The 12,016-nt window shown below is 39.4% G+C and overlaps 1 protein-coding gene across 4 annotated transcripts in view; it reads left to right on the top strand.

The window, feature by feature from the left end:
* Positions 1 to 11,675, top strand: part of map7d1a (MAP7 domain containing 1a) — a 46,326-nt gene extending 34,651 nt beyond the window's left edge. For 2 of the 4 annotated variants that reach the window (XM_053495040.1, XM_053495039.1), the window contains 12 exons: positions 1,347 to 1,463; positions 2,051 to 2,193; positions 2,300 to 2,430; positions 2,552 to 2,712; positions 3,125 to 3,404; positions 3,933 to 4,104; positions 4,989 to 5,093; positions 5,870 to 5,920; positions 6,016 to 6,088; positions 7,921 to 7,990; positions 9,746 to 9,978; positions 10,865 to 11,673. In XM_053495040.1, the coding sequence (XP_053351015.1) occupies positions 1,347 to 1,463; positions 2,051 to 2,193; positions 2,300 to 2,430; positions 2,552 to 2,712; positions 3,125 to 3,404; positions 3,933 to 4,104; positions 4,989 to 5,093; positions 5,870 to 5,920; positions 6,016 to 6,088; positions 7,921 to 7,990; positions 9,746 to 9,978; positions 10,865 to 10,875 (1,547 nt within the window). In that variant the 3' untranslated portion in view covers positions 10,876 to 11,673. Of the gene's footprint in view, positions 1 to 1,346; positions 1,464 to 2,050; positions 2,194 to 2,299; positions 2,431 to 2,551; positions 2,713 to 3,124; positions 3,405 to 3,932; positions 4,105 to 4,988; positions 5,094 to 5,869; positions 5,921 to 6,015; positions 6,089 to 7,920; positions 7,991 to 9,745; positions 9,979 to 10,864 lie in introns of all 4 variants that reach the window. The other 2 variants (XM_053495037.1, XM_053495038.1) reach the window with 2 other exon arrangements.
* Positions 11,676 to 12,016: the final 341 nt, after the last annotated feature.

Genomic DNA, 12,016 nt, shown 5'->3' with positions numbered 1-12,016 from the left:
AAGGATCTCGCATTGGGGTTTCATTTTCGGAATGGTTTCTTTCGGTGATGGGTGTTTGTCCCTTTTTTTCTTTATTATTTTCTTTTTTATGCATCATGAGCCAGATTTTGTGAGTCTGTGTGAAACTGTTCTTGTGCTCCAGATCAAATAATTTTTTATTGAGAGAACAGGATTTCTGCCTGCATAATCATCTCCAAGATCACAATAGGATAAAAATAAGAATTTTAGTTTTTGTAAACTTGAAAAAGATACATCATTCATCCTTTGTGAAACGGTTTTATGTGCATCTTTCTCTGCACTACACTCTTAGAAAAAAGGTTCCCAATTCTCTATAAAAAGTCTCTAAGTTCTTTATAAACTCTTACAACGGTAAGTTGTACTTATGAAAGATTCCAAGCCACTTCTCTTTAGAAAGCTTGAACAATCGAGTCTCCAAAGAACCCTAGATGAGCCCTGTATTTCTAAGAGTGTACTCCGCATGGCTGCAGAAACATCACATTACCCCAACATTAGCTTAAATTATTCTTTAAATGTATATTTTCATTTGCATGCTTGTTCACCTAGGGCTAAGTTGTGCTTGCAAATCCACAAACTGGGAGGTGGGTGGAAAGTGATGGTCTTTTTTATTTATTTATTTTATTTTATTTTAAATGTTACAGTGAATGTTTTATAATAATTTAAGAAAGGAAGATGTTACATAATAGACCACTTTTTAGAATAAAACTAAATGGAAGTTATCTGGGTTTACCAGCAGAAACAGAAACAAAGTCTCCAGGCAATTTTCCTGTCAGTGTTGTTCTCAAGAGAACTGCTGCAGATTTAAGAGAAAATTGTAGTCATAACAAATAGTGATTTGATTTAGCCATTTTTACGAATACAGTACCAGTCAAAAATTGGGACACAAGTGGGATCTTAGATTTTCAAAACTGAAATAACACACAATCATGGGTAATTAAGTAACAACAACAACAACAACAGTCAGTTGTTATTTTAAGACACAAGGGAGAGCTGTCCTGGAATAGTTCTTGCAAGAACTTACAAAAAGCATCAAGCACCATGTTAACACTGGCTCTAATGAGGACCTTCGCAGGGAGGCAAGACCGAAACTTACATCTGCTGCAGAGGAGAAGTTGATTTAGAGTTACCCAACCTCAAAAATCACCAATTAACAGCAACTCAGATTAGAAAAGTTATGAAGGCTTTACAGAGTATAACTCGCAGACATCTTTTTGGATGCAGATCTCAGGGAAGACCATGGAATTGCAAGTTGTGCCCAATCTTTTGCCTGATAGTGCATAAGGTATGGAAATAAAAACTGATGAATGTGTGTGTTAATATTTCTGCAGCCCGTAGAATAGAGTTAAGTCCTTGGGAGAGCAGCATTGTAGACCGCCTAATGACACCCACCCTATCCTTCCTGGCACGAAGTCGCAGTGCTGTCAGCGTGCAGAGCAAAGATTCCCGTGAGTAATGAACTGATATTTTTACACGTTGCGAAAAAAGTGTAAACTTTGAACTGATGTTAATAATAGATCAGAAAATTACATATTTTAACATTACTTGGACTTTAAGGTGTGTAGTGTTGAGTGACAATTTTCATTTTCTATGCAAAGCTAAATATTTAAATGAGAATACTTAATGAGGAAATATGGATTCATTTTATGAAAAAGAGCAAGAAAGAAGAATAGCATGGTAACAGTGGAGACACCAATAGTTAGTGTCCATCTGTTTGAGGCTCATTTAAACTTTCCACATTGATACACAGAGAAATTTCATGGTCATTATAGGCAGAAATGGTTTTCCAGCTCGTACAAAATAACACAAACAGGTTGCCGGCACGGTTTTACAGTGATGCGCATGGGTTCATAATGTATGTAGTTCTGTAACGAGAACAGGAATACTGTAGATGTGATTGAAGAGCTGCTTTGCTATTTAAACAAAATATAGCCTGTCGTAACTATAATTGTGTATGTGTAACAGAAAGACAGAAAGAGAGAGATTACATCATTTAATTACATGTCTGTGTAAATGTTGAACTTTTACCCCACAGGGTCACCACTGTGTCCTCGTTCAGCCTCAGCCAGTCCACTCGCAGTGTGCTCTCACCGGCCTCATCGATGCTCTGAAGGATGGAGGGTCACAACCAGCACCCCTGACATCACCCAGCGCCCACGCAAACGGGACTCCGCACCTGTATGCTTCAAAACCGAATCCACAGCTTGTTTTTAATGCAATGTTTATATTTTTTTAATAATAAGTTTTCTTCTTTTAAATTTCTGATCTTTATTTTTTATAACAGATTGATAAGAATAAGAAAGAGAAAAAGGACAAGGAGCGGGAGAACGAGAAGGAAAAAAGCGCCATCACCAAAGAGAAGGTGCTGAAGAAGAGACAGTCATTACCATCAATGCCAGCCAGATGTGAGCCCAGGTAACCCTGGTTATTAATTACCTTATTTCTTATTTAGATTGACTCTGTTATTTTGGTGTGTTGACATGTTGGTGTCTTCATTTGTCATTTGTTACCGTGTCTTCATTTGTCATTTGTCCAGTCCTACACTGATGAAGCATCGGACTTCTTCGCCCAGACCCCCACCAGCCATTGTCAGTCCCAACACCCCAAAATCCAGACCTAGAAGGGCACGGACGCCAATCCGTGTCGAGGCGCGCGCCAAAACACCCGTTGTTGCAGACCATGCCAGAGAGCGCCAAAGTAAGTCTTACAATTACACCAGGGTTTAATAGGGCACTTTTGTTTAGTGTTTCATGTAGATGTTGTGAGTGTGTTTAGTTTTCCCAGCATCTGTTTTTCATTTGTTTTAATTTTAGGAAAGGTAGGAATGGTGTATTAAAATGAGCTTGGCATACACAAATGCTTAGACCCTCTAGTAGTTTACCTAAAGAACAGATTACAGTGTTGCTCATTAAGAGAATGAATGCGCTTTTTGAGAGTCCACTTAAATTAGTTGGCATTACTGAGTCATTACGCATAAATGTGATCAAGGCAGAAAAGTAAGTATTTCAAATTTGGTTGTTTGTACCTTCACTGAGTAATGGCTATTGCCTCCGTTTTCTTACATTCCCTCCCTCCCTTCCTCCCTCTTCTTGTTTTCTCTGTTATTAAGCCTCATCTCCCATCCCGTCAGTTGCTGTGCTGACCACGCCTGACACGCCCCCTCGTACAGATAGACCAACCTCAGCGATCTGTCCCTCCTCTGTTCCTGACCAGTCCCAGCCCAATATCAGCATTCCAGCGGCTTCTCCAGCCCCCTCCCCTGCCAAGCCCATTGCTGGAACAACTGATCCAGAGGAAGCCGCCCGCATTCTGGCTGAGAAGAGACGACAGGCCCGAGAACAAAGAGAGAGAGAAGAGCAGGAACGGAGGGAGCAGGAAGAGAGGGAGAGGTCAGCTTCACAGATTACGGTTGTGCAAAATTAGTAGGTAGCAAATGACATAGGGGAAGAAAGCCAGGCTTTTGATGGCTTGGCATTTAATCCAGAAGCACTTCCAGTGCAACTGAGAGGCCTGCACACATATGCTCTGTGAAGCAACTGAATAAGATTGAATTTATAGTTATATAATATAATTGCATGTGGAGTATAACATAGCAAGCTGGTTAGTGCTGTGTGATGGTGTTTATAAACTGGGAAGACCTTCGTCAGGAATAGCAATGCCAATCAGGCCTGGCACACCTGCTGATGACTGCCCAGTTATTTTAGACTCCTCAGCTGAGTTGGAAATTGTGTGTCCCTAGTTATTTCCTATTATAATAAATGTAAATAAATAATGTGTAGGTTACATGAGATAAATGTCTGTTTGTTTACACCTTCAATTTTCTAAAGAGAAAAGGATATTTTAGGTTTAAAGAGATTCATATGTCAATTATGACCCTAGTACTATAATAATGATGATCAGGTGCATGTACTGTATAGGGAGGAGCGGATGGCACAGGAGGCAGAGGAGAAAAGGCATAAGGAGGAGGAGGCACGGCTCATGGCAGAGCAGCAGAGGCTGAGAGAGGAAGCTGAGCGTCTGCAGCAGGAGAAAGAGGCTCAGGAAAAAGCCAGAGCTGCACAAGAAGAGAATGAACGTCTCCAGAGACAGGTTAGAATAATCTCTGAGAGTCAAAAAGCTGAAGCCTCCAAGTTTTGAGATCTGTTTCTGCTCAAAAAATGGTTAAGGATCACGATGTTACACATTGTCCCAGAGCCTGGATGGTTTAAAGCACCATATTAAAATAATATATATGGGATAATACATTTTTGTTTACATTTTGCCATTTTGGCAGATGCCCTAATCCAGAGCGACGTACAATTTTATCTCATTATGCCTATGAGCAGTTGAGGGTTAAGGGCCTTGTTTAAGGGCCCAACAGGAACAACTTGGTGGTTGTGGGATTTGAACCTGGGACCTTCCGAAATGCGGCCCAATGCCTTAACCACTAGGCTTTATGGTGTGCACATAAAAAAATAAATTAAAACGAGTGATTGTTTTTTGCTTTGTCACTCCACAGTGGGTGCAACCGGTAAATGATTTTCTGAATATTATATATATATATATATATATATATATATATATATATATATATATATATATTTTTTTTTCCCTTTCTTTTTCTCTCTCTAACCCACTGAACTAGAATAACACAGGAAAAAACATTCTGTCTAAGCTAGGTTTTAATAGCATGAAGACCACACACACACACACACACACGGGAAAACCCTGACTCAGTCATTCTATTCTCTAAGTGGAGCTGTGTCGCATTGTCTCAGATGTGGCAGTATTTTTTTTACACTGGCACCATCTCGTGTCCAATGCGGTTAAAATAAATAAATAAATCATTAAATCAATGATAACTACACAAGGCACTTTAGGTAACATGCAGACATATATGTACAGTGAGTATTCTTGAAGTAATCTATATGTTTTAGGGTAATTCAGCAGTAGCTCAACATCTGTTCCGACAGTCACATCTGTTCCTTTTGCAGAAAGAGGAGGCCGAAGCCAAGGCTCGGGAAGAGGCTGAGAGGCAGCGGCTGGAGAGAGAGAAACACTTCCAGAAGGAGGAGCTGGAGAGACTGCAGAGGAAGAAGGTAGAACGAAGTCAACTCATTTCAAAGATGGTTTTGACCATAAACACATGTTTAAATACGTGATTTTGCCTCATGACCCATTTATCCAATAATGACTCACCAAATAGCACTAATGTGCCTTTGTAAAAATAGTTTGCTTTATTACAGGGTACAACCAGCACTTTGAATCCAGTCCATATCCCGTTACACATGAGTGTTTACTAATGACACATCGCTTCTCCACACAGGCTCTAGTGCTGTTAACCCTCGCTGGGAATACATTTCTTAGTACAGTTCCTTTGATTAGATCTGTTCATGTCTTTGTATGAGCTCGGCAAAGTAATTTTGTATAGAAGATAACTATTATTGTTAATTTTATAATAAATAACGTTTTCAATTGGGCGGCATGGTGGTGTAGTGGTTAGCACTGTCGCCTTGCACCTCCAGGGACCGGGTTCGATTCCCGGCCAGGCTCGATTCCCTTCTCTATGTGCATGAAGTTTGCATGTTCTCCCCGTGCTTGGTGTGTTTTCTCCTGGTACTCCGGTTTCCTCCCACAGTCCAAAGACATGCAGATCAGGCCAATTGGCGTTCCCAAATCGCCCATAGCGTGTGAGCTCCAGGCTCTGTGACCCTAAATACAGGATAAAAAGGTATAGGTAATGAGTGAGTGTATATTATTTTCATTTAGGATTCTACTTAGTATAAATCAACATATTTCAAGCTGCCTTAGTAACCGTAACATAACATATAATTACAGTTTTTAATGATTTTATTTGAATGTGTTTCCTCATCAGCGTCTGGAGGAAATCATGAAAAGAACACGCAAAACAGACACCCCAGAGAAGGTACCCTTTTAAATGTGTTTCTCTACATGGAGTTGTTTTCGAGTCAAATCTCAAAATGTGATTCACTTTCCTCATCTGTTTCTGCCACCGTACAGAGGGACATTAAGTCTTCTCCTCCTCCCCAAGTTAACGGTGGAAGTTTAAAACCTGAATCAGAGAGCAATAAAGGTAAGTTAGGGAAACATTTTCTTAACTAAAATTTAATAGCATTTTTTTATACTGTAGTTTTCCTTTCCAGGACAATTAAAAAGTGTCTGGTTTTTTTTGTGTCATGTTTTTCCCCTTCCAGTACAGTTTTCTGTTCTTTGGCAGACTAGTCATGTTTTTGTGCTTATTACACAACATGGAATTACTGTGAACAAGAGTTGCTATTGTGTGGGAACTGACCATGTGGCGTATGTTTCCTAAATCAAACAGACCTCCGTTTAACACATCCACTATTGTCATGGATGCTGTATCTGGAGTTGATCTGAAGTCAATATGATTATGTACACAGTTTAAATTTTCTAGGCTTATCATTGCAATCAATTATAAAACAATCTGCACCACATGTTTATTACCTTCTTCTTGTTCTATTTTTAAGGGGGTTATTGGTGTGATTTGTTAAATTGCATCTTATAGCATGGGGAAAACTATTTCATGAGGGGAATTGTGATGAAATTTCTTGTGAAGCAGGTGGTCCGATCATGGCTGCTGCATGCTGAGAAAACTTTCTACCCTGATGGTATCCAAGCACTAGTGAAACGCTGGGATAAGTCCACTAGTGTAGCAGGGCATTATATAGAGAAATAAATGTCGTTTTTACTCTCATAACTGTGTTCTGTTAATCGGCATCAAAAGTCCCAATTTGACCTGAAACCCCCACATGTAGTAGTTACTTCCAAATGTTTATTTGTGTGCTCCTTTTGTTTGAAACCAGTCCTCATGGTCTCCAGATGGTCCACATTTTTGCTCTGTCCCTCTCTTGTGTGAATTGGGAGTCCCATTGGTGGACACTCAACGTATGCACTCCTGTTACGCTCACTTGAGAGATTTCTCCAACTTGCATTGTTAGAATAAAGCAGAAATTTCAATGCTTCTTCTATAAAGAGAGGCCAGGGCAAATATGGAGCCTGGCATTTCAGCAGGTGTGGAACCTATTACCTGGTACAGGTGTGATGCCAGTGGTGGCATGTCATAAACGTGTAGCATAAACCAGGGTGAAGTCATATCCTAATCAACTTGGGTAAAAAAAATGAACAGAAATATATAATCCAGATTGTTGTAGGAAGAATGTTTATGTAACTATATGATGATGTCTGCCAGTTAATTTGAACATGTATTTATGTTTTTGCGTCTTCTTAAGCTACTGTGCTGTATTTGGGGGATGAGTTGCTATAACACTGAGGTTGTGGTATAGCATTTGGGCTGGGTGTACTGTATACATTGTGTGTGGTCATGGTTTACTTGTTTAAGCTGCTTTCTTATGAAATGGCTACTGCGTGTGGTTGTGTATGGGCACGTTTAGCTAATATTACTGGTGAGCCTGCCAGGAAAAAAACAGTTTTTCTTAATCAATATACTTGCCTTTGGAAAATAACCTGCAGTGGCCTACACGCAATCATTTCAGCCTTTCAGCACTGTCTACTGTATATCGTGAATTTAGGGTCACTCATTTATTAATGTGTGCAGAGCGTGACACTACCCAATGCTTATCGGGCTCTTTGCAGTTGGTCTTGTGTATATGTAAACACTGCCCATGAGTGCTGCCCTAATCCAGAGCAAATGTCCCCAATCAAGCAACAGTGTCTGGGTTTTGGCCTGCATCTGTGTGTTTATAGTAGACAAAAAGAATGGTTATACTTAATTACGGGTGTATACTATTATCTGTCATCAGTCTGAACCTACAGCAAACACAGGATATCATAAAAGAATCCAGATGGTGGAAATGCTTATAGCGAACTGGCACAGTATCACAGTTCATTTTTTGAAGAGTAATTTTATGGTATTTTCTCATGCAGCTTCTGAAGACTACCTTCCAAGCACAGAGCTAAAACAAGATAGCCAATCACAAAGTGGAAGGAATGAAAGGTGAATCAGCATACATGTTTTGGTTGAATCTTTTAATGAAACAAGAAATTGACTCATAAACCATAAAATTGTCATGGAGTGGTTTTGTGTAAAGTGATATCCAGGTAATTTATAAAGTAAAACTACTGTACAGAAAAATAGATTAAAATCTAATTTTATTTTATAGGCCGTCGTCTTTATCTCTCTCTCTCTCTCTCTAATTAGGCACTTGTGGCTTTTTTATGTTTTGAGGGTAGGATTCCTTATTTCCAGTGCTGATGGAAACTTTTCAGACCTTTTCAAGTTTTCCGCATTTTAAGTTTTACACGCAAAAAAAGGAGATTTTAAGATCATCATTCTCCATACAATACTCCACAATAACAAATTAAATACAGATTATATCCCCTTAACATAAGTTTTCAGACTTTTTGTTATGACACTTGCAATTGAGCTCTGGTGTATCTTACTCCTATCAGTGGTCCTTGAGATGCTTCTACTAGAGTCTACCTGTGCCTAACTAAATTTACTGGACATAATAAGGAAAGGCACACACCTGTCTAAAGTCTCACAGTAATTATCTGTAGCCCAATGGGACAGAATTATGTCATGACATAGATCTGGAAAAGTGTTTAAGAGCATGGTAGCCTCCATTATTCTTAAATGGAAGAGAGTTGTAACAACCAACGGTCTTCCCAGATCTGTCCGCATGGCCAAACCAAGCAATTGGGATAAAGAGGCCTTGGTCATAGAGGTAACCAACAACTTAGGGGTCACTATAAATGAGTTCCCTAGTGCAGATGGGAAAACCTTGCAGAAGGATAACCGTCACTGTGAACTCCACCAATTAGGCCTACATGGTTCAGCGGACAAACAGGCTGGGGTGACGATTTACAGTTCAACAAGACCACAACATGAAGAATACTGGCAAGAAAACACAGATGTGGAGTGGCCCAGCCAAAGTCTGGACCTGAACGCAATAGAGTATCTCTGGAGAGACATGAAAATGCTTGAATGATTCTGCCAAGAAGAATGGAAGAAACTTTGAAAGTTGTTTCAAGCTTTTAGCATCATTCACAAGCAGCTGTGAGGCTGTCATTGCTGCCAAAGGTTACTTTAACCAAGTACTGAGTGATGGTTCTGAATGTAACTGGGATATTTCAGGATTCCTTTTTTTTTTTTTACCTTTTAATTTAGCGAAACATACCAAACACCTGTTTGCTTTGTCGTTGTGGAGTATTGTGGGTACACAACGACAAAGCAAACGGACAGGGGGTGCTGGGTGTTGTTTGAATTTATTTTTGGCTGAGTGTGAAACATAACCAATGTGGGAAAACTTGAAAATGTCTGAAAACTTTCCGTCAACACTTTAATATCTGTTTATATGTTTTATAAATACCCTGAAGTGCTGTGTTTGGCAGCATACATTCTGATTTGTTACAAAGTGTGGAGAACATAGACTTCTTCTAGAAATGTTAAAACAAATATATCCTTTCAAAAACTGTTATCCATTTGTCTTTGTTAAATAAAACCTTTAAAGTCTGTTTATTATTACTTTTAGATGATGTGGCACTTACACACTTTGAACCATCTGTTACTATTTAAGTAATAATGTATTAGAATGATGGCATTAACAGAAACCTGTGATTACCTGACACACTAATTCATGAGCTTTAAAACGCTAAAAATGCTGGAGAAGAAAGTTCTGGTTCACTGAAAGCTTTCTACCTGTACAACTCGTATTAAACGTATTAAAAAACTTGTGTTGTGTTTTTTTAGTTCTTCAACTCCTGTTATCAATGGTATCCAGGCTCCTAAACATGAGAACGGACTATCAGGTGGTGAAGCATCTCATTTTGAAGAGGTCATTCAGCTGTCCAATCACAGTAGTGCTAACGGCAGTGGGCGGGAGAAGTCGGAGTCTGACACTCCTAATGAGCCGATTATGGCTTTTGATGGTGGGAACAGCTTTCTGAAAAAAGCAGGCACGATGAAGCCTCAGCATGTAGCAGGTGAGCTCGAGCATGGATACACAATCTTTGTTTTAAGCACCTGGCTTAGAGATTTTAGTTTATAATTAACTCATGTGATGGTTTATTACGAGTGGAAACTGCTTTCAGGCCATTTCATCTAGGAAACTTCTGACAGAGAAACAAAAAATGTTCGTGTCTGTACTATCTTTGCACTACATTTTTTTGCAGGGTTATCTTTTTGCTCTGACCCATTTCTTTTGCCTGCCTTGTACAAACATAGCAGGTCGATGTGTATGGGTTTACCACTCGGTTCCCTAGCACTGAGCGATGGGGTGAAATGCCTTACAGGCGTTCACTGCAAGAGCTGCCATGTGCTGGATTCCCGGAGGGGCGTTGAAGGGGCCCAGGTTTTCCTTTCTTGTACTCAAGCCTGGAAACAGGAGCCTGGCTCTTATTTAACCCATACCCCCCCCCTCACTGGCATGGTCAGCAATAGTGACAGCCATCACTATGTCAACCTGCAGAACCCAGCTCCACCTGCTACCCTGCAGACAGGCATAGAACATAAATTATTGCCAACACAAACATGTAGAGGTCACACCAGCTCTACATTTGCAGTCAGCATTTATATGTGGTGTGTCAGTTTTTATGTGTTCTTGTTAAATCTGAGTTGGTTGATATTAATTTATAGCAAGAGCTTTGGCATAAAAATCATCCTACTTTTTGCTATAAATTAATATTTCTTTTAAGAAAATGTTAAAATGGAAAAGTCCATATATTTAGTTTTACCTTTTGAAATGAAAAGAGCACGCCCAATAGGTTGTGGTATGTTTAAATTATATTTCCACAGGATTTTCCATTGCTATTTTTATTCCAATATAGTTTCTCCTCTAACCACACTGCTATTTCTTTCTTTCTCTTCCAGAGGTGCTGTGAGCATCAGCGCTGTTGAACAGAGGAGATGTCGGACGTCTGCCTGACTCCCAGCTCCCTGCCCGAGGGTATTGTGTGATGAAGCACAGCCTGACTAGACCCTTGCCAACTCAATCACTGACTGCTGTTTAGATAGTCCAGAGCATCATCATGCATAGAACCTGCCCTATGCAAAAGGGTGTGATTACAAGAAGCCACTCTGCTGTCAAGCTTAACTAAACAAACGCTCACCATCCCCAAGGTGCATTCTGTCACTATTTATCAAAAAGCCCTCTCAACAGTCTGACTACGCACCTTAGGGCAGACCACTCCATGCGTCGCCATGATCACCAGAGCAAGCACACAAACACACACACACACACACACACACACACACACACACACACACACACACACACACACACACACACACGACTTGGCATGGCTGTATTTCTTATCATGAGTTAAAAAGAGAAGTGCTTTGGCTAGGATTGTTTTTAATGTTTAGTTATTTAATGTGATGAGAATTGTACCTACTGGGTGCAGCTTTATGTGAATAGTGTACATTGGAAAAAGGTGAGAGAGCTTTGTGAAATTAAATGGAATGAAGGGGAGCAATATGTCTCAGTTTGAATTTTTTCTGAATAATGGTTAAAGGGAGATACAAGGATTTTCTTTCAGTGCAAAGGACACATTACATAAAATTCCTCATGGGAACCAACACTATTAAATGAAGACAACAGTTGTCGTTTAATGCATAGTCATTAGTCTCTTATGGTATTAATAATGTAAGATGAAATGGTTTTGTTTTGTTTCATGGTGTTTTACTTTAACATGTTTGACTAGTGACATGGACTGAACAGATGAGACATGCCTTTTTTTATTTAACAAGACTCTTTGATCACACCTTTATGTTTTTAGCCTTTTTTTTACAAGCTACAATGCTGGTTTGCAAATCAAAAGAGCACAAATAAGCTAGAAAATCTATAAAAGTCTGTAAAATCCTTTCTGGAATCTCCTGAAATCTTTCTGAATGATTTTAACAATTTGGCTAATGTATGATCTAATCACATAACCCTAGACAGTGAACAGTCACACTCAGAAGGCTGTTTTGGAAATATAAAAGCAACAATATAAATGAATAAATTAGGTATAACTAGGCCAA

This window comes from Clarias gariepinus, chromosome 4, assembly GCF_024256425.1.
Source record: "Clarias gariepinus isolate MV-2021 ecotype Netherlands chromosome 4, CGAR_prim_01v2, whole genome shotgun sequence".
Classification (NCBI taxonomy): Eukaryota; Metazoa; Chordata; class Actinopteri; order Siluriformes; family Clariidae; genus Clarias; species Clarias gariepinus.
This window is presented reverse-complemented; position numbering and strand designations above follow the sequence as displayed.